The 21,419-nt window shown below is 44.7% G+C and overlaps 1 protein-coding gene and 1 long non-coding RNA gene across 2 annotated transcripts in view; one reads left to right on the top strand and one right to left on the bottom strand.

Annotated features, from left to right (window-relative positions):
- Nucleotides 1–2,884: 2,884 nt before the first annotated feature.
- IRAG1 (inositol 1,4,5-triphosphate receptor associated 1) overlaps nt 2,885–21,419 on the bottom strand; it is a 100,447-nt gene continuing 81,912 nt past the window's right edge. Inside the window, 7 exon segments of the mRNA XM_004593787.4 lie at nt 2,885–3,554; nt 8,372–8,509; nt 9,723–9,842; nt 12,261–12,325; nt 13,469–13,576; nt 14,100–14,149; nt 20,352–20,493. Of these exon segments, the coding sequence (XP_004593844.2) occupies nt 3,314–3,554; nt 8,372–8,509; nt 9,723–9,842; nt 12,261–12,325; nt 13,469–13,576; nt 14,100–14,149; nt 20,352–20,493 (864 nt within the window). The 3' untranslated portion in view covers nt 2,885–3,313.
- On the top strand, nt 18,808–21,382 carry LOC131480194 (uncharacterized). The gene is made up of 3 exons (XR_009245320.1): nt 18,808–18,948; nt 19,282–19,359; nt 21,246–21,382. It is a non-coding gene; the product is annotated as an uncharacterized LOC131480194 (long non-coding RNA).

The raw sequence follows: 21,419 nt of genomic DNA, 5'->3' as shown, positions 1-21,419 counted from the left end.
AAACTAACATCAGGGATGAGCCACCTCCATGTGCTGGCCCAGGGACTTCTGACTTGGTTCTGGGAGACGGTAATGGCCAAAGTGTCCTAATTCAGAGGTGGAGTGAGACTGTGGCTCAACTCCATAGAATGAGGAGGCATTTGGCTCTGCCAAAGATATGGAAATGTGCTTTTATTTTCAAAATCAGGCACGTGACATTCTACAGTTCAACACTAACACACCTGTGTGAGGTTTAACAATTGACAGCCAGTGATACACAAACCCGCCATCTCCCTCTCCATTTACTCTGTCAGGCTGGATGTGGGAAGCATAACATAGGGCTCTGTGGTGGTCAGAAAGTGAAGATCCTTTTATGGGGTGATGATGTCTGCAATGACACACACAGCACGTCACTCTGAAGCTGAACTTGGGCAACCAGATGTCTTAGGCAAAGCAGAAATGGCAGGCTGAGGGTGCATTTAAGGGGAAAATTTTTTTCAGATCAACATGACCACTGGAAGTACCTGGCCTGAGCCCTTCCATTTCAGGACTGCTTTGGCACACCTGCAACTACTTCCCATTGATTTTTTAATTTCCAGAATGAATAGACTAATAAGACTTCTTCCGCCACTCAACAGTAAATGTGGCTACTCTTCTCCTCCCTTTTAGACACCTCCTTTTCACTGACCTCCCTCAGTAGTGTGGGCAAAGGCTTGTGTCTGAAAGTACTTTAGCAAACCTCTCTGTGGAGTAGCAGGAGGTGAAGCTCTCCACATCTGTTTCCACGGTCTTTGTCTCACCTGGAAACAAGGGTGGGAGCACTTTGGTCAAATCATGGTAGTGCAGCTCAGCATGGTCCTTTTTTAAGAGGAGCAGAGGCTATATATGGCCCAGCTAGCGTCTTACCTGTCCCACAGTTGCTTTCTCTGGAACTCCACTGAGAACCTGTCTTTTGATTCCGAGGGTCTCACATAGTAAAAGTTCCTTCAAGTTGTATCAGGTATATCTCTGGAAGAGGCCATGTGAACTATTCACCCGTGCCCCCGAAGTCCTTCTGTTCTTCTGTGTACCTCTTTACCTTAATGGCACGTCCTTGGTCCACCCCTGCATGGGTTCTTTCACAGCTATGTCCCAGCACACTGTAAATGATGCTCCTTCCAGTAAAGCAGCTGTTTTCAGGCAGGGACTGGTCTAGGGAAGCTTCCCTAAGGTGAATGAATACTCTGACACCATTCCTTGTTTCTGTCTTATAAAAATGGCTGAGTACTATTAGAACAATCTGAGACTGAAAAAAAGTAACTTTTTCATGGACATTAGGGCAATGATGACGCTAGTACTGGGAAGTATGAAGAATGTCAGCTGTTCCCAGGTTATTCTCCACCATCTTGAATATGACTTGTATTTTTGACCAATATTAAATGATACTCTCCCAAGTGTGAGCCACCATGCTAGCCACTTGCCCAAGAGATGAGTAAGGCATGGTTCTTGTCTTGGAGGAAAAATGCACAGGGACACAGATACATGAATGAATTACTAAAATATGTTGTAGACAAAAGTCAATGGTACAAATAGTGCCAGAAAGCTCAGTGGAAGGTTGTTCCCTATCAGGTTGGGCATAGTGCAGAGTGTGGAAGGATATTGTCAAAGCCTGTGTGGTGGGACTGGTCCTAAGGAGTGGCCAGAAGACTGGAAGGAGGGCTACTATCAAGGGAAGAGCCATGAGAGAAACTGTTTAGCTGGGAACCAGACTTGGTTTAGGGTAGGTGAAGCACCACTTGGAGAAGTGAGACTGGAATGTAAGGCATCCAGTTAGGAGATCACTGGCAGAGGCATGGAAGTGTTGGAGCTAAGAGTACAGTCCCTCCAACCAGGTGATCTGGGTTTGAATTCCAGCTCCATGATTACCTATCTGGGTGTCCTTGGCAAATTACTTGGCTTTTTTTGAGCTTCATTTTCCTTATCTGAAAATAAGAAAGGTTCATCGCATAGTCTTGTTTTTTAAAGGACTAGATGAATTAATACCTATGTGATACTGAGAACAACAGTTGGCTCACAATAAGTTCTGTTTGAAGGTTAGCCATGGAAGCAAGCAATATCAATAAAACAAGGAACAAAAGCAAACCCACCACAGGAAAACCCACACAGACTCCAAGCCCCTCTCTCCCAAAGCATAAGGTTTCATTCAAAGATAGTGGCTGTCAAGATGGGGAGAGAAGTCAACTTGGAGATGGGATGTGTTCCTTTGGTTTATGCTAAACATTTTGGAATGCCCTGAAACACATGCTAGGATTGAAAAATCCCACTTGAACTAAAGTGCTGAGGCACAACAGCCTCCTTACATGTGGGTGCATATCTAGAGTTGGAGGCTGAGACTCAAAGCTACATTTCTCCTCACATACCTAAGAGATGGGTTAACTGCTTTCAAAAGGAGAGAACAAGTAGGGAATGGGCTGTGCTATACAGCAACTTAGAACTGGTGTTTTAAATGGAGACTGGCAAGTTTGCCATGGAAGCTATGAGTCTTTAGTGGTTTTCAAACATCAACCTGTGTGGAGAGCTCATGGAACTCTCAATGAGTGCTTGGTGGTTGCCTCACACATAATAAGATTTGTTGGTTGGTTTGGCATGCATCCTACTTTTCCAGAACACACCAAGAGCACACTTTTGGAGGACTGTTGGCTTTGTACACATGCATTTTGTTATTGTTGTTGTTATATGTTTGTAGATGCATATAAATTCACATCTCCCCATTTCATTTCAAGCACTGATCTAAATTCAGCCTGTTCTGTTTTTTTTTTTTTCTGAGAAACATTTCCTACTTCTGTAAAATAAAACTCTTAAGAATAAGATTTCTTCCCAAGGGGAGAAGGGAAGGCCTAAAGATAGTCATTCGAATGAGATGGGATAATGGGAAGATATTCATGTTGTATCACCAAATTCCAGGTCTGATCCTTGGCATCACTATTAGTTGTTAAGTATAATTCTTCCTGACAACCTTCTGTAGAGAAGAAAGGGGAAGAGAATGAGCTTCCTTCTGTCCCCCCAGTGTTCTAGTTCTGTTTGGCCATTTGAACAAAGGTAAGAACTTCCCTTTGCTTTATGTTCCTTGGTGAAAGTGACTTCCTGGTCCACCAGAAGCTTTCCCAGAGCAGTTTTGTTGATCCCCAAGAACGTCAAGTTGCTGTCTGTGAATAGCTCCACAGGGTGTCAAGTGTGAAAAGCAGCCTTCCTCATTCCTTGACAGGATGGACATCAGTGTGTCCACACATAGGGTTGATGCACTGTATGGAGGGCTGAGCTGTTAGAGCGGGGTGGCAGCTGGGGATCAGGCCCCCTATTGCTCTGCAGGCTGCTCTTGCTGGAGTCCTGAGCTCCACCACGAGTCCCTCTGGGCTGCTGAGCAAGTTGTTCCAAGGGGTCCATCAGTCTGCTCCACACAAGAGTTATAGGAGTTGTAGAGCCCGAGTACCACAGTCAAAACCAGCATCGCTGCAGCCATCATCCAGATGACTTGCCAGTGTTGGCAGAGCTTGGGATACGTGACTTGTAAGAAATGGACCAATTCTTCAAATTTGCTGTTAATGAAGAAATAGGTGGAGGGTTTAGTATGGTGGGCACATATATGAGGCCCAGGCACATAGTTGTCTGGGGACACTGTCTATGCTATCTAGACTACAGTTCTCAAACTCACCAGTGTGTAGAATACCTTGACAAAAGTTACGCAGATTACCATAGGCCGACTGAATAAGAATCTCCAAAGTTATGGCCTAGTCATCTGTACCTTGTCACATGTGATCTTGCTGCCACTAGTCCACAGTCGTGACATGTGGAGCTGCTGCTCAAGAACACTATTCCTTGTTTGGTAATTCATCCAGTCACACATTCCTCATTTGTTCTTGGGAGGGTTTGATACCTGGACTCCCCCAAGCCCCAGGCTATAAGGTCGGCTTACATATATGTGCATCCGGACAGGACCAGAATCCTTTCTGCTCTCAGCTGTGTCAGCAGTCATTTTTTACATTCTAATACTATGCCTTCATACTAAATTGGGTTTGACATATTGCTCTCAGTTCCATGTCTGATAGTATCTAACATAGGAGTGTACTGAACTCTCAGAAAATGATGTCCAGTGATAAATAACCAGCTCACTTCAAGCCACCCTGTGGGAATCCAGAAGGCAGTAACCTCTAGCAGTCTCTAGCTGGGTTGTTAAAGATTGTTTTCTCAGCCTCACTCATATTCATTCTTTAATTTCTCCCTTCCCTCCCTTGACTGTCTCCATAGTCTTCTAACCTTTCCTTCTCATTCATTCTCTCTTCTTTTTTTTAAGATTTATTTTTGTTTTTCATTACAAAGTCAGATATACAGAGAGGAAGATCTTCCATCCGATGATGCACTCCCCAAGTGAGTGCAACAGCCAGTGCTGCACTGATCCGGAGCCAGGAGCCAGGAACCTCTTCCAGGTCTCCCACACGGGTGCAGGGTCCTGAGGCTTTGGGTCGTCCCTGACTGCTTTCCCAGGCTACAAGCAGGGAGCTGGATGGGAAGTGGAGCTGCTGGGATTAGAACCGGCGCCCATATGGCATCCCAGCGTGTTCAAGGTGAGGACTTTAGCTGCTAGGCCACGGCGCCGGGCCCCATTTTCTCTTCTTTACACTGCTCCTCCATTTCTTTTTCTTCCCCCCTTTAAAAGACCTATTTGTTTTTATTTGAAAGGCAAATTTTACAGAAAGGAGGACAGAGAATCTTCCTTTGCTGTTTGCTCCCCAAATGGCTGTAATAGCCAGACTGAAGCCAGGAACCAAGAGCTTCCTCCAGGCTGCCTATGTTGGTGCAGGGACCAAAGGACCTGAGCTACCATCTGCTGCTTTCCCAAGCCATAAGACGAGAGCTGGATTGGGAGTAGAGCAGCTGAGATATGAACGGGCGCCCACATGGGATGCTGGTGTCATAGGGTAGAGGATTAGCCAACTACACCACATAACTGCTCCATTATTGCCCATTTTCCCTCTTGCTTCTTTCCCATCTGTCTTTCAACTTTTCTTCACTGTTTGTAGCCTAGTGAATATCAAGTTTGACAGCTCTCTTTGGGGAGTCCATTCTAGAGTTTTCTGAGAAGCCCTAGCCACCTGCTTTAAGCTAGTGTTCTTTCTCGCCTTTTAATTCCAGTTACATTTGAAAATATGAAAAATGAGAACACCAAGGATTATGAAACCAAAAAGGTGGAGACAGTGACAAAAGGGCTTCCCAAAGACCCTGAGAACCATAGACAATGCCACACACTGACTGTTGAGCTGAGAGGAGCTCGAATTCAGAGTTAGTAGAAAATAGATAACTTCCAATGATTGAAAAAAAATGCCCTCTTCAGAAAGTAAGCAGATGCTAAAGCCCCCAGAAGACAGTGGTTGTCTTCCTTCCCGTGCAGGAACCTATTAGGTCCAAAGTGTGAAAGTGCTAAGTGATGTGAAAATTACTTTTGCAAGTATTGGAGGGAGAACTTGGAAATGGAAGCTCATTTTCCTTCAGCTCTGTTTAGATGCCTTGGTTTCCATACAGATGTTATTAGATGATAAGACAGAGTCTGTTTTTGAGGCTATATTTTTCCATCCTCCAATCATACTGCTAGGGCTGTGAGAATCCCACTCTAACCACACTCTTGAGAGGCCTGTAAGGGAAAAAGGTAGGATTTTTACTTTGGACCTATTTCTAGTCCATAAAAGAGCTTAGATATTGGACTGGAAGTGCAGTTCCTTTAGAAGTTATTTTTTCTTTTTTTGTTACAAGTAAACAAATTCTTTGAGAGTACTTGGAAAAGTGGAGGAAGTAAGCCTAAATACCAGGTTTGAACAGTCAGTGGGAGAAAAGACAAAGTTCTCTCTGTATGTGCATTTAGACAAAGTTCTATATTGTACCTTTGAGTTCTCATTTGGTCAAAGTCCATTTTAAAAAGAATTTACAACATATTACAACAGAGAAGAACTTCAGACAAAAGGTCTTTAGTGTTTGAGATCGAGTCTCTTAAATAAGAGGTTGGCTACTGGGCTTACTTCAGTATTTTTGAAATGCACTAACAAGAATTTATTTTTAAAAAGATTGATTTGGTTGAAAAGCAGAGTGACAGACACAAAGATGGAGAAAAGAGACATTACCCCTCCATTGGTTCACTCTCCAAACACTTGTAAATCCAGGGATGGACCAGGCCAGGAACTCTAATGTGGGTGGCAGTACTCAAATACTTGGGTTATTATCTGCTACCTCCTGGGTGCATTATCAGGGGGATGGAGCATAAGTGGAGTAGCTGGACTCAAACCAATATTATAATATAGGCTATGGATGTCCCAAGCAGTGGCTTAACCCACTGAACCCACCCTGACATGGGGCTTTAATGACTTTAGACCTTGTTAATGAGATGCCAAACTTTTCCTAGGTGTTAGAGTGCAAGTGTTGCAGGCCACTGTTGCTCTGAGGGACTCAGGAAGAGGTGAGGATAGCCTGGTTTTAAAGATACCAGCTCTCAGCCCCAATCCAGCTTTGGGTCACAAATGGGGAAGGGTCCTTCTGACCAGGGATGGGCAGCGTAACTGACAGTGACATTGGTCTTGCTGGAGAAGAGGAAGCCACAAGGGGCCTGAAAAGGTTAATTCAAATCCCTGTTTGGAAGGTTCGGCACCCTTCCAAAGGCTGCACTTATGTCTGGCATCCATGTCCTGAACTAAAGCATGTTTTCAAAACTAAAAAGCAAATGTGAGAGACAGCAAAGTTGGAAAGACAGAATGAGGCTTCTCAGGACCTGTGGGACAAAGAGGATACTCCTTGGGCAATGGATGCTACAGGTGGCCACTACCAAGCACTGATGACCAGGGGCTGGACAGAAAAGGACACGAAGCCCTATTTCCTCTGGGATTTCATGCAAGGGAAGGAGCTACTCGTAGCTCAATCAAATTATCTAGATGCCTTATCTCAATGCCTTATGCATTGAGCCCTGTGCTTTGTATACCAGACTGTTTATATTCCATATTCTCGCCTTATTTAATCCTCTTTTGTGCTTGTTTCTTCTCAGCGTTTGGAAGTTTTAAAAGTTGCAGCCTTTCCTAGTTTATTAAGAGATGCATAGGAAAAGACAAGGTGCAGGCTCACCTGGTGGGAGATGTGGTGGAAGGCAATATGGGGGGTCCGAAAAGTGATAGCAACTGAACTCCAGGAGGGAGAACAGAACCCAACTACTTACAGCAGATTACAGCAGAGGTTCTACATATATATATATATATACACATATATATGTAAGTAGAACCTCTGCTGTGTGTGTGTATATATATATGTGTATATATATATATATATATATATACACACTGTGTGTGTGTGTGTGTGTGTGTGTGTTTGCTTATTTGAGAAGCGGAGGAAGAGAGAGGGGTGAGGAAATGTGGTGTTTCCATTCCTGGTTCACTTCCCCAAATGCTCAGGAGGACTTGAATTGGACTAGACTATAGCCAGGATCTGGTAACCCCCATTCAGGTCCCTTCCCATGTGGGAGGCAGGGATCCAAGTGTGTTGGTAGAAAGCTGGAGTCAGGACGGGAACCTAAGCTTGAACCCAGGAATTCCAGTGTGGGATACAGGTCCCAAGGAGCCACATAACCACCAGGCCAAACACCCATCCCAGGACTGCACTTTCATTGTTAAACTTGGAGGCAGGTGGAGGCAGGTGGTATATCCTAACACGTTTGTGTTCAACAATGAAGCATTTTCTCAGTTTTCCTAGATAGCCCTTCCCTTCAGCTGTGGTGTTGGCCCTGAAGACTGAGCCCTCTCACTCTGGTTGAATCTTCCACCAGCGGGGCACCACTAGCAGCTCCCTCTGTGCTTTGAGGCGTAACTGTTTTGCTTCTGATCTTCCCCTTACTACCTTTTTCATTGCCAGCACATGACTTCCTGAGTTTGCTCTCAGTGAGACCCAGACACTTACCCCATGCCAAATTCAACAGGTGATTATATAATTTATTATTCTGTCTGGAGCTGTCCTAGACCTTAACATAGGCATATGAAAACAAAGATTTGTGAAGTATATGCTAGTTTCTTAAAATACATTTCAAAAATAAAAGTTCCTAATTGGAGGTTTACAGGGCTCTGCAACCTGCTCTACTCACTCATGTAATCAATATTAAAACAACAAACAAATCAAAATTTAATGTGGATTACTGTAACCAGACAGTAAAGTAGAATATATGAAATTGGGGCTGTCTGAAAATCCAGCTCATGTCCTTGAAGGGGAAAACCCTAACCCTGTGGGGCTGAAACCCTATTCCTGTACCTAACCACATGAAATGCCCTGCAAGTAGGTGAACTGTGAGCCATTTCTACAGAGGCAAGCCAAGGGCTCCTGACAAGCTTCCAACCTGCGCCTGCGGTCCTTCTCCTCCTCCTCACGCTCCTCGACCTCTTCAGCTTCCTCGGGACTCTCACTCTTCTGTTCCTCCTCCTCCTCCTCCCTCAGGTCTTGAAGTTCTTTTGTCTTCTTCAGACCTTCCTGGTACCTAGAGGACAAAAAGGAGCAACTGAGTCTTGGAAGGCCTGGCTTTACAGCATCTTTTCCTTAGTTGGGAGGGGAGCACCTCTGATCATGACGCACTTCCTGTGATCCCACATAACAGGAAAACACCGGGAAGCTCCATCGAACCCCAAAGTGGCACACATCAGTATAATTTCCCCTCACTCCTCAGTCATCCTTCCTGTTTATGGGACAGTGTGACAAACCTGACAGGGAAAAAATATGTGGTTCAGGCCTTCCTGATGGGTTCTTATCCTACAAAACATTTTGCAGGGATAAGATTATACTTGCTCTTTGTGTAACTTTGGAGCTTCAGTTTCTTCTCCAGAAAACAGACTGGGTTATCCCCATATTACAAGGCCTTGGGACTTTGTTTTAAAAAAAACAAGTGTCAGGTATACATCTTAACCTAGAGAAGTACTTAGAAAATGTTTACAGTCAATGGAGAAGTCTCCTGGCCCTGCACCACCACAATCCCCTGCTCTGTGCACACTGAGCATACAGGAAAGTTGTATGTGAAAAGACTCATTTTCCATGCAAAACCTCTTTTGAGCTGCAACAGACTGTGTACAGGACCTACAGATGTGGGCTTAAGACCACCAGTTTGGCTGGGAAAACCCAGAAACCCATGGATTCTGTGTTGGGTTGAACCATGGGGACAGGAGATGTTCAACCATGGCTGGAGGACATTCTCTACCTTGCATCCAGAGCTTGGGCCCTACACAGTGCTTAGCCTCTTCCATGACTGACAGCTGGCCAGAACTGCTCACTTAGAGAAGGGGATAGTTAAAAGTGGAAGGAACTCATGGAGGAGGAAGGCAAGTCTTAGGAAGCACAGCTACAGCTGTCTGGTGCTGTTGGCAGCAACATGACTATCCCAAGAATATGTAAGGAAGCCTCAGGAATCCACCCTAGGCCCCTGCTTTGCAGACTATTCTAGGAAGTGGTGTTTGAGTGGCTTTCTGACTTAAAAAAAAAAAAAAGACAGTCTTATTATTGTCGCCACACACCCTCTGACTCTGCCTCCTTCTCTCCTTCCTGTGGAATGATCTTGCTCTTTCCTCTGTGGCTCCTTCCTGAGGCAAGGAGGTCCAGAGGGCACTGGTTGCATCTCCAACACCTCTAAGCAATAGGAAAGGCAGTGGGAGGAAATCTCCTGAGACCAGCCAGGTGCCCCCAGTGACTATGATCTGACTCACCCCTTGTTGTAGGCTTCTTCCTCCACCCTGGACTTGGTCTCTTGGCTCACCTCCTCCAGGCAGCTTGGGGGTGGCACAGGTGCAGAAGCTTCACACTCAGGATCCCCATTTGTCTTTCCACTAATGGGAAGGAGGACGTACAAGGCATCATTACAGGGTAAGCGGATTTTGCATCTGGAAGCAAAACCCTGTCTCTGGCTCAATTTCTGGTCAGACATGTAAACTCAGACTCTCTGAAAAGCTTTCAGATTCTCTTCAATCCCTCTACCCAGAAACAAGATTTTATAAAGCACCAACACTGCATCAGCTCCCCCTTTTCCTCATGTTCCCAAATCCACCTTTGTTGTTATTCCAGCAGTGCTATGGGAGGACAGACAGCTCTTGGTACCTCCACCATAGTGAGATGAGCCCAAACCTCTGGCTCATCCTATTCCTGTGGCTCATCTTTTGCTTCACAATCCCTGCTCATTCCTCCAGACACACACTGAACCAGATGGGTAGAGGCATGTGGCAGCATGCTGTGGATACACTAGAGACTAAAGAAACAGGTTTTGGCAACATGGAGCCTAGTAGAAGAGAAAGCTCTCCACAAAGAGAAGCAAAAAATACACAAGAAATCATAAATAACAGCTCTCATGAAAGAGGCTATGCAATGACAATAAATAGCAAGAAGAGAACTTTTTTTAATTTTTAAAGATGTTTAAAATTGGAACTGGCACGATAGCCTATTGGCTAAAGTCCTCACCTTGCACGTGCAGGGTTCCCATTTGGGTGCCGGTTCTAATCCCAGCGGCCACGCTTCCCATCCGGCTCCCTGCCTGTGGCCTGGGAAAGCAATCAAGGATGGCCCAAAGCCTTGGGACCCTGCACCCATATGGGAGACCTGGAGGAGACTCCAGGCTTCTGGCTTCGGATTGGCTCAGCTCCAGCCTTTGCGGCCATTTGGGGAGTGAATCATCGGGTGGAAGATCTTTGTCTCTGTCTCTCCTTCTCTTTGTATGTCTGACTTTCCAATAAAAAAGTAAATCTTTAAAATGTTTAAAATTATTTTTAAGAATTTCAATTTTATTTGAAAAATAGAGAGAGAAACCGATTGGTCTTCCATCTGCTTGTTCATTCCCTAAATGCTTACAACTGCCTGGGGCATCCAGTGCTCACTTCTGTAGAGAACCAGAAACCGTGGACTAGGCTCTGTGACTGCAGAGACTTGTTAAGAGTCTGTAACTCTGTGATTCCCACCTGGTTGTCAATCTCTCATCCCTTTATGATTTTTCAAGGATGGGGAGAAAGGGTGACATGCTAGGAGTACATGGGAGGAAGCAGGAGAGTGTTGCATAACTCGAAGGACCTGTAAACTCAAGGGAGAAAATGCAGAGCAAATCTGTAGACCAATCTGGTGGGAGTAGCTGAGTAATAAGCTGGCAGTTGTACATGTTGACAGATGAGGAAAACAGACCGAGTCTGGAGGTGGGGAGCTTAGGCGCTTGTCTGTACTGAAAGGGACCTTATATACATATTCCCTGCCAGGTCAAGAGAAACCTTTCCAACAGTCATGAGAAATGAGGGACTAAAGCTGTTCTGAGGCTGGGATGAAGGAGAACTCAGGTATATGTTCTACCAAATGAAGAAAGACACTAGGAAAATATTCTGACAGGTGACAGCTGTGATCCAGATGTTTTCCAGCAAGCAAATGAAGAAATTTGGAAAGTCGGATAAGAACAGCTCTGAGTATACAGAAACATCCTGCCTTGCTGTGGCTGAGGGTAAAAAAGACCTGCCTTGCATGGATACCTGGATGAGTTAGGCGTCCCAGGCTCTGTGCATTGCCATCCAGTACTCATCTCTTTCCTGCTCCCTAGCAGGAACATAATTTATTCAAGAATTTGCTGTTTTTGCAGGAGTTATTTTGCTTCACAGGAAGCTCACCTTCTCTTCAACCCCGAGGCATAGTTTATGCCCCTAATGCCAATCCTGTTCCAAAACTTTGTTCCCAAAATTGGTTCCAAATTTCCCAATGCGACAAGAGGGAAGATGGTGAAAGGCATCTGGGTTCATTCCCAAGAAAGAAAGGTAGGGAAAAACACTGCTTTTCTTCTTCCCACTATTTGTCTCTCTGGTTGGGATACCTGGAATTAGCAGCTGTTTGCCATGAGCTTGATGAAGAAGTCAATGTACAAAACAGACAAAAGCAAGGAAGTTGTTGAGAGCAGAGCTGGAGCCCTGAAGTGCCACACCCAGAGCAGCCCTACCTCTGGCCTTCCTGGCACAGCCTGCTGAGTTGAGGCTGTGCTTTAAGTGCAGCTCAAAGGATCACAGTCTCCAGGGAAGGCTTTCATCTTCACTGGGCTCCACTTACCTTCACACATAGCATCCTCCTGGCCCAATTCTGGAAGCTGTATCTGAAATAGTTGTGCATCTCAGGGTCCCATTCATTCCCCTAGAACCTAATTTACTTTCCATCTCATTTGAGGGGCGATGGTAGTTGAGGATATTCTCTGCTGAGATCTCCAATGTTAGCAGGAAAATCAATAAACTTACTTTTCCAAAAGTGCAGGCAGTGAGGAGGCAACAGGCAGGTTGCTTTTCCCATTGGTTGATTCTGACTGGGTAGGGAACAGGAGACAGAAGGGAGGATTAGCAATGGAATAGAGAAGCCAGAAGTTCTAATCCTCTGATGTTGCTGGGAAGGAGCATCTGCAGCCCCTCCTGTTTCCTTTCCTCCCATTATAATATGCACCAGAGCCCAGGTTTAGTTAGCCAGGACCCTTGGGCTTCCCTCTCCTCCTTTCCTCAGCACCCTTTTCTCTGGGACATTTGGAACTTGCTCCTTTCCTTCTCCCCCCCTTTTTTTCTAAGATTTATCTATATGTTTCAAAGTCAAAGTTAGAGAGGTAAAGACAGAAAGGTCTTCTATCTACTGATCCACTCCCCAGGAGCCACAACAGCCAGGACTAAATCAGGAGCTTCATCCAGGTCTCCCACATGAGTGGCAAGGGCCTAGGCACTTTAGCCATCTTCCATTACTTTTGGCAGGCCATTAGCAGGAAGCTGAATTGGATGTGGAACATCCAGGACATGAACTGGCACCGATATGGGTTGCAGAGACTTTAACCATTGTGCTACAGCACCAGTGCCCATTTCCCTCTCTTTAAGTCTTTCTGAACCAAGAGAACAGTTTACATATTGAGGCTCCATTCCAGAGGGGAACCATAATTTCTTCCTCTTCCTAATTACTTGGGTGTGTGAGAGTATCAGAGACCTCTACCAGATGTGGTCCCAGGTTCTCTGGGAGAGATTCCCACAAGCTATACACTGTTTCTAGAGTAACAGATCCAAGTTCAAATCTTAGAAGACACCTGTCATTACTAAATGCTCAAGCCATTGGAAACTTTTGTATAGTAAATTCCCACGTTGTGTTGATGCAATAGACTTAGTGTAAGCAGTGGTTCTCCTTCAGGCTGCACATTAGAATCCTACGCACTTCAGAGGATTGTTTAAGCATGAAAAGGATTACTGTTTTTAAGGAACGCTCTGAGCTGCCACCACCTTGCCCAAGGATACCAAGACCACTTCTTGGAGTAGTGGAGCACATGTGGCCTGGTCCATAATGAGCTTTTTCAATCCACTGCTCAGATGATGTGCTGGAAATTTTCTGTTCTTGTTGACCTTGTCCCTATCTGGGGTATACAGTGGCTAAACATGAGGGAAAGAAAAAAGGTCTGGAAGGTAGACATCATCACACTCACCAGAACCGGTAAGGAGGGAATGGGGGAGGAGCTTGGAGACTGGCCGGGGAGATTCAGGGCATTAAACTTGGGAACCACAGCAACACTGACCCTCCGGCGGGGCATATTCTGTGGGAAGAGAAGTGAATGTGTTCAATGTCTTGGAAGTATCAATAGCCATGGCTGAGACCAGCCCAGAAAAAAGCCTATTAGTGTCTAATTGCGTGATAACATGCCTTGCATATTTTGGTTTTGAGGTAGCAATGGTGCTGGGAATTGGTGTAGAAAGAGTAGCCAAGTTAAATTTTCTACTGATGCTGAGTGATCTCTGAACATATCCCAGTTTTAGCTTGTGGGATCCTGGAGATGTACAATGAAATGACCTGCAGCCTCTGAGTGACACCTGGATCTTGTATAAACTGCCTGCAGCAGCGTCAGGGCTTATGCACCACTTCATTTTTAGTTAAGGGACTTAAAACCAGGCCAACCATGTATTTGCAAGAAAGATGAGGTCTCATAGGCTAAGTTGACAAGTGTGGGAGCTTGAAAGAAACTGTTCAGAGGTGCTCATTTAAGAATGACTGACTTCTTGAGTGACCATGGGAATTTTGTGATTGCCTTAAGAACCTTGGTATTCTTTGGACATGCCTACCTTTCCCATTGTGAGGGACATGGATCGTGCCGTGCGGGGAACCCCATCTTCTGCAACAGGAGAGAACAGAAAACAAAAGTCAGGTAAGTTTCCAAACTGGCAGGGCAGAAACTCAGCTAAGGTACCTTTGGGCCAGATCTGGCTCCCAGTGAATGGCCCAAGGATCTGAGCATTGAAGACATTGAGTTTGACACTTCACTCTCTGGAACAATCATCTGCAGAGTGGGCTGTCCTAATCCTACTGGGCTTAGTCCACATTTAGCCCGAGTGTTTCCCTATCTCATCTTCATCTGGCACCAGTGTGTCTAGGGAATGCTTTGCACAGTGTGTAAAACTACATGTAGCAATGCTGAGGCTTCCCAGCTCACTTCACGCCCATTCTAGGGGCTACACAAAAACACTCTGAGCAGGGAAGGGACAGGATCAGAATATTTATGACACAGGGCGTTTCAGGAATGACCTCCCAAATGATTCAAAACAAAGAGTCACCCTCCCAGGGTTTTCTTCTTTGGGACAGACATTAAGTGATATGATTAATGTAAGCCAATTGGCACCACACCCAGATAATACTGATAGCAGGAAACATCTGAATTTGCACAGAGAACATGTGCAAACTCGGTTCATGTGACTCAGCAGGACCACCATCATCCAGCCTATATCCCACACATGGATACCTGAAGTCCACGTATCTAAGGTTATGTCTCTTGACAAGCAAATAACTATTCTTTCCTAGTCTAATCAGAGGTTCTCTAATAACCAGCAGGTTTATATTCTTTCTTATATTATTGATATTTGTGTTATTTCTGCCACCTTATTTTATACTTGAATTTACCATGATTTTCCCCTCTAATTCCTGTTCTACTTCACACACTAGACTGAAGAGTACACATTCAAGTTGTAAGCTTTGGTGTACCCCCATAACTTGTAACAGCCCCCTCTAGCTTTTTTTTTTTTTAAGATTTATTTATTTTTGATTACAAAGTCAGATATACAGAAAGGAGGAGAGACAGAAAGGAAGATCTTCCATCCGATGATTCACTCCCCAAATGACTGCAACGGCCGGTGCTGTGTTGATCCAATGCCGGGGACCTGGAACCTCCTCCAGGTCTCCCATGCAGGTGCAGGGTCCCAAAGCATTGGGCCGTCCTCGACTGCTTTCCCAGACCACAAGCAGGGAGCTGGATGGGAAGTGGAGCTGCTGGGATTAGAACCGGTGCCCATATGGGATCCCGGGGCGTTCAAGGCAAGGACCTTAGCCGCTAGGCCATGCCGCCAGGCCCATCTAGCTTTAATTATACTGTTTCTCATTTGTATTTTTCCTTTTTATATTCCTAAATTAGTCATAAATTTTTTTACAATGGATACTTATTTAGATTTACTCAGATGCTTACAAATGTCTTTAATCAACATTCTTTTTTGTATCCTGTTCCTCTCTTGTGAACTCAATTTCATTCTACCCTAAATACATCCTTTAGTTGTTGTTTCAGTAAAGGTCTCTGAGAAGCACACTCTTCCTTGTTGCTTTCTCAAAATGTCCTCTCACCTAGCCTTCAATTGTGCATACTAGTTTAAGTGGTTGTATTAGATCTACAGACTAACGGTTATTTTCTCTCAGTATTTTGACAAGATCACTCTATTTTCTTCTGTAGTATTACTACTTTTGAGAATTGCCAGTTATTTGTGAATAATCTCTCTGGTTACTGTAAAGATCTTTGCTTCATCTTTGTTATTCTACATCTTCTTTTTGATATCTGTCTCCTACATGGAATTCGTTAGGCTTTGTGAACCCAACAATATGGGTCTATGTTTAATTCTGGAAAATTATCAACATTCTTTAAGCATTTATCTAGTTCTGTCCTATGGACACCTAATAAATACATTTGACACTCCTTTATTCTGTACTCTATCTTACATATTATGTTACTTTCATGGTATTAACCAGTTTACCCAGTAAACTATATTTTTGGTAACTTCCTCAAATTTATCTTCCAGTTAACCATTTTCTCCCTTCAACTATCTAATCTAATGGTTTAATCAATCAGGATAAGCTAGGTAATGCTACAATAATAAACAATCCTGAAAGGGCCAATGTTGTGGCTTACAGGGTACAGCTGCTACAAGCAGGGCTGGCATCCACTGTGGGCACTGGTTCATGTCCAGCTGCTTCACTTCTGATCCAGCCCTCTGCTAATGCACCTGGAAAAGCAGCTAATGTGCCTGGGAAAGCAACAGAAGATGGCCCAAGTCCTTAGGTCTGTGTACCCATGTGGGTGACCCAGAAGAAGCTCCTGGCTCCAGACCGGCCCAGCTCCAACCACTGTGGCCATTTTGGGAGTAAACCAGCAAATGAAAGAACCACCTGTCTGTTTTGCCCTTTCTTTCTGTAACTCTGACTCTCAAATAAATCAAACTTAAAAATGAAGACCATTTGGTCTTTGTCTTAAAAAAAAATCTCGAGGTATTAATGACTTACAACTACAAAGATTGGTTTTTACCTTTGCTACATGTCCTTTTACTTATAGTATTTATTTCTTTGAAAAACACAGTTACAGAGAGAGAGGGAGAGAGAGAACTCTTTAATCCATTGGTTCACTCCTCAAATGGCTACAATAGATAGAGGTGGTGCATGCTCAAGCCAGAAGGCCAGAATTCCATCTTGATCTCACATGGGGCTAGCAAGGGTTCAGGTACTTGGGCCATCTTCTGCTGCTTTCCTAGTTACTTTAGCAGGAAGCTGGAAAGGGAGCAGAGCAGTCAGGGCTGGAATCGGGACTCCAAGATGGGGTGCCTGGCATGGTGAGCGTGGAGTAACGTGCCCTACCCTGGTGCAGCCCCTCCATTTACCTCAGAGTTGACACACTCACTTCCTCACTCAGGACTTTCTATCTGGTATTCTCGAGTAGTGGTGCTTATCTTGTCAACAGGAAGAAACCCCAGGCAAGTGATCTGTTCCTTCTGACAGTTTTCTTGGGGACACCATCTTGCTGCCTTTTCACATTCCCTACATATTGCATCATCACTCCTGTTACTTCCTAGGAGGAAGGAGAGAGTATCTTCCTACTGGAACATAGGGTGAAACAGAAAAACTTCCTTGTTTCTCTGCTGGTTGGTGATTCTGTCTTATCTAAATTTTACTTAACATACAGTCCTCAGAAGATCCCAACTCTATGGACATCTCTGTCACTTTTCCAGCACAGGTGTCCCAGGCCACATCTCAGATACGTGTGAGCAAACCCTCATCCCCTTCATCACAGAGGCTAACACTTGCTACACTTGCTCTCCAGGGAGCTGCAGAGCCAGCTTGGTTTCAGTTCACTTTTCTTATATCTGGGTATTTCAGGGTCATTTATTATGGATTCAGCTGTTCTTTTAGACTGATGTTTGCTTCACTTTGTCCAGCAGAAATTTCTATTTGTGGTCAATAGTTTTTCAAGTTGTCTAGTCAGCTAGAATAGCAGAACTAGAAAAATGTTCTTTATTTGTGAAAAGCTTAAATAAATTTATAACATAACAATCTTAGCAAGTGTGCAAATATAAGTAGAGAATAAAAGAAGTAGAAATACAAACACTAAATATTTTGGAAAGGTAAATAATTAGTTTTACAAGTTAAAGGGCATCATTTTGGCTTATCAAAGTCACAAATATTGTTTAAAGAACAAAAATTGTCAATGGCACATGCATTTAGCATTACTCTAATTCATTAAATGAAAATATCAATGGGTTACTTGAAAGTATTTAAGACTCTATCAATATTTCTTTCCTCTGAACCAGGAGTTATACTTCTAGAATTCTATAAGGGGCCTTCTATGAGCACATAGGTTCACAGAAAATGCTATGCATGGATTTAAAGATTTTTTTTGTACCAAAATAAACTCACCTTTCAACTCTATTTTCCATGACTTTTTTTCAAAGATTTATGGTTTTTTTTTTTTCTGGAAAGTCAAATATAAAGAGAGGAGAAGAGACAGAGATGATGATCTTCTGTCTATAGATTCACTCCCTAAGTGGCGGGGACTGCCGAAGCTATGCTGATCAGGAGCCAGGAGCTTCCTCTGGGTCTCCCAAGCAGGTGCAGGGTCCCAAGGCTTTGGGCCATCCTTGACTGCTTTCCCAGGCCACAAGCAGGGAGCTGGATGGGAGTGGGGTTGCCGGGAATAAAACCGGCACCCATGTGGGATCCAGGCACATTCAAGGCAAGGATTTCAGCTGCTAGGCTGCTGTGCTGGCCCATTTTCCATGATTTTTTAAAAGCACCCTTGTAGCTTGAGGAAATAATCTAAATTGCAATCAGCATGTTGTATATTCAGATAAAATTTATGTTTTTTTGTGTTAACATTTTTCTTAAATAAAAGCTAATTCATGTCACTCTGTTCTTCAATATCAGCCTTAGACAGAGACTGCCAGCAGTCCTGTAATGATCCTAATAAACACTCCGAGCAACTGGGCACAGCATATCTTACAGACACACCTGCTGGGTGAGCTCTGGCCCTTCTGTACCAGCCCGAGGAAGCCACAGCTTAGAAAAACAACTGGAACTCTGGAGCAAATGTCCGGAAAACATTGACTCATCACTCAAGACTTGGCTGCCTTGTCCTTTCCTATCGTAAGCATCTTGTCGTCTGCCAGCCTGCATGTGGGACTCTACAGAGTGCTCCCTGAGTCTGATCCTTTTGCACCAGCACTGGCTGCCTGCCCTGCCCTCCCCCAGGCTGGAAGCCTGTGAAGCTGGGCTTGTGGGTTCCTAACTTCCACACTCCTATAGCAGGTGGGGGGTATCGATACTGCTCATCAGTGGATATAGGATGAATGAATGAGACTTGTGGCTGGCTGTTCGTCTCATAAATCTTGGGTATGTGGTCATTTGCATGGGGCCTTGAACCTTGCAAGGCAATAATTCAGGAGTCTGCATTTGTATTTCTTTGGCAGAAACTTCCTTAGCTTCTACCACTGACAGAACTGTTTGTTAGCGGCTCCGAGACACGTGGGTCAGGAGCTGTGCTGCCGAGATCCAAAGCAGACAGATTGGAGCGTGTGCACGCTGCCTTCAGAATCTGGGTAGTGTCACGGTGATTCCCCCAGGAAACTTGTGAAACCTCCTGTTTATAAAGACTTCTCCATCTGTTAAACTTTCTGCACTTTGCCTCCTCCTGCTCTTATTAACACGGATGTTTGCATTCCACAGAGACTCCTGTGGCTGAAAGTTCTGTTTGCTCCTGCCATCCTCTCCTCAGCTGGAGCCCAAACCCTGACAGAGCCCAAGGTGAGATCCCTGCCCCAGGCACCACTCTGCATTTCCCTCTGGGTTGAGTGAGATGATCCTGATGATGCACTGTGAAGTCAGAAATTATTTTCTAAAAATAAAATCTGGCCATGCCATGTGGAATATGCCCATCAATAATCCTCACTGCCTAGAGGAAAGAGGCCTGAACTGTTAGCATGGCCTGACATGGGGTGCCCACCGCCCTCCCCCTCCACATACACACTGCAACTCTGTTTCATATTCTTTTTCCCAGTCCCCATTCTCTACCAGTGATTTTTTTTCTAGCTGGGATATATTTCTTCCTCTTGCCTGGAGAACTCTTATGTTTAATATAAAACAATGACCAGATGCCATCCTTCTGTGAAGCCTTTCATGGGGCCCTCAAGCAGAATCCAGTGGCCCTTCTTCTGTGCCACTATAGCAATCTTTAAAACATTTGTCCTGCCCATGCATTGGTGTTCATTAAGTAATAATTCATTTAACCTGGCTCTCACTCTACTTTCAGGCCCTTTTTCTGGCTCCAGACTGTTGAAGTAGTATCTTCATGGGAGCCCTGGTGTCTGCTTATCCCAGAGTGTAATTGCCACATCTCAGAGGGAGCCTTCCTAAATTATATAAATGACCATGTCATTTCTCTGATTCAAACCTTTGGTTGGATCTCTAGTTCCTTCATAGTAAAGTCCAAATTCCTTAGCAATACTGTCTAAAAGGAAGTCATGAAACAAAGACATAGGGTTTGGTGTCATTCTAACAAAGTGGAGGAAGTTCTTGGCAGCATGTGTTCATGGTCAGCTGCTATGAGTAGTTATACTGAGAGTCAAAGTCATTTGGGGGCCATTTACATTTCCTTGTCCTAGGGTCACTGGAGCAGCTGCTGGGAGGCCCTGTGGGCAGCACTGAGTAGGAGCAGAGCCTTGCTCAATCCCAAGCAGGCCTTAGGGTTGCTCTTAGAGCCACTGCCAGCCCATGGAAACAGGGGTTTGGGTCCTTACCAGAGGGGCCACAGCTGCGGCTTGAATTCTGATTTGCAAGTTTTTTAAACTCCATGAGCTCTGCATGGTCCTTCTCATATGTCCTCTTTAGATTCTCCACGTACTGCATCATTACTTCTGTTGCCTTCGACATGCGCTTCTCCTGTAGGGCCGGAAAGGAGAGAGTGAGTGGGAGGATCAGCTGGAGGAAAGGTTTGGCCAGTACTTATTTGTTCTGAACTAGCAGAATAGGAAGGCTACAAGGCATCCGACATGACTGTAGCCTCTGGGGGTCTGCTGTCTGCATGGTGAGCTGTCATCCTCCTTTGTTAGAAGAGAAAGATGAAATGCCTGGAGCTCAGTAACTGGCCCCAGGTCACAAGCAAATGCAGGGTGGACCCAGGGTTGAAACTCAGGCAAGGGTGGTCCTGCCACACCCAAGTGTAGCTCAGCATGCTGCAGGACTTCTGATCTGGGCATGACTTGCACTGTTACCATTCTGACTCACTTCATCTAGGGAAAGGCTAGTTACTTTACAGGGATGCCGGGTGCAGGAAGTCACACAGAGCAGTTTTGCCAAACCCTAGCCACATCTGAGGTGCACAGGTATTTTGTGAAAGAGGGAGACATTTTTTTCAAATACATTTGGAAAATGAGAATACTTTGAAAATATTCATGGGGCTTGGAGCCCTGTCCTGCCACTAAGGCAACAGCCATTTTCCTTCCTCTTATTAAATAAATCCTGCTTTGCAAAAAAAACGCACCCAAATATTCATGGCAAATGGAATTAAGAGACAAGTTTATTCTGATGCAAGACATTTTGAAATCCATCCGTAGTGTTTCCATGATGTGAACATTTTTCCAGAAACTTTTTGAACACTCCTTATATGTAAGTAAACAGTCTATTCATCGTAGGGCTTCTCAAAACCAACACAGATCAGAAATCTCCCAGAAAGAAGTGTCACACCCAGTGTCTCCCAAGCTCCTGTGTCCCCAGAGAGCTTTCCTCAAGAAGCAGCTCGAGAGGTGAGTAGTTCACCAAGAGTACTCTGGGGGGGGGGGTGAGGGCTGGCCCAGAGAAAGTCCCTG

The sequence above is a fragment of the Ochotona princeps genome, chromosome 4, assembly GCF_030435755.1.
Source record: "Ochotona princeps isolate mOchPri1 chromosome 4, mOchPri1.hap1, whole genome shotgun sequence".
NCBI classification, from domain to species: Eukaryota; Metazoa; Chordata; class Mammalia; order Lagomorpha; family Ochotonidae; genus Ochotona; species Ochotona princeps.
This window is presented reverse-complemented; position numbering and strand designations above follow the sequence as displayed.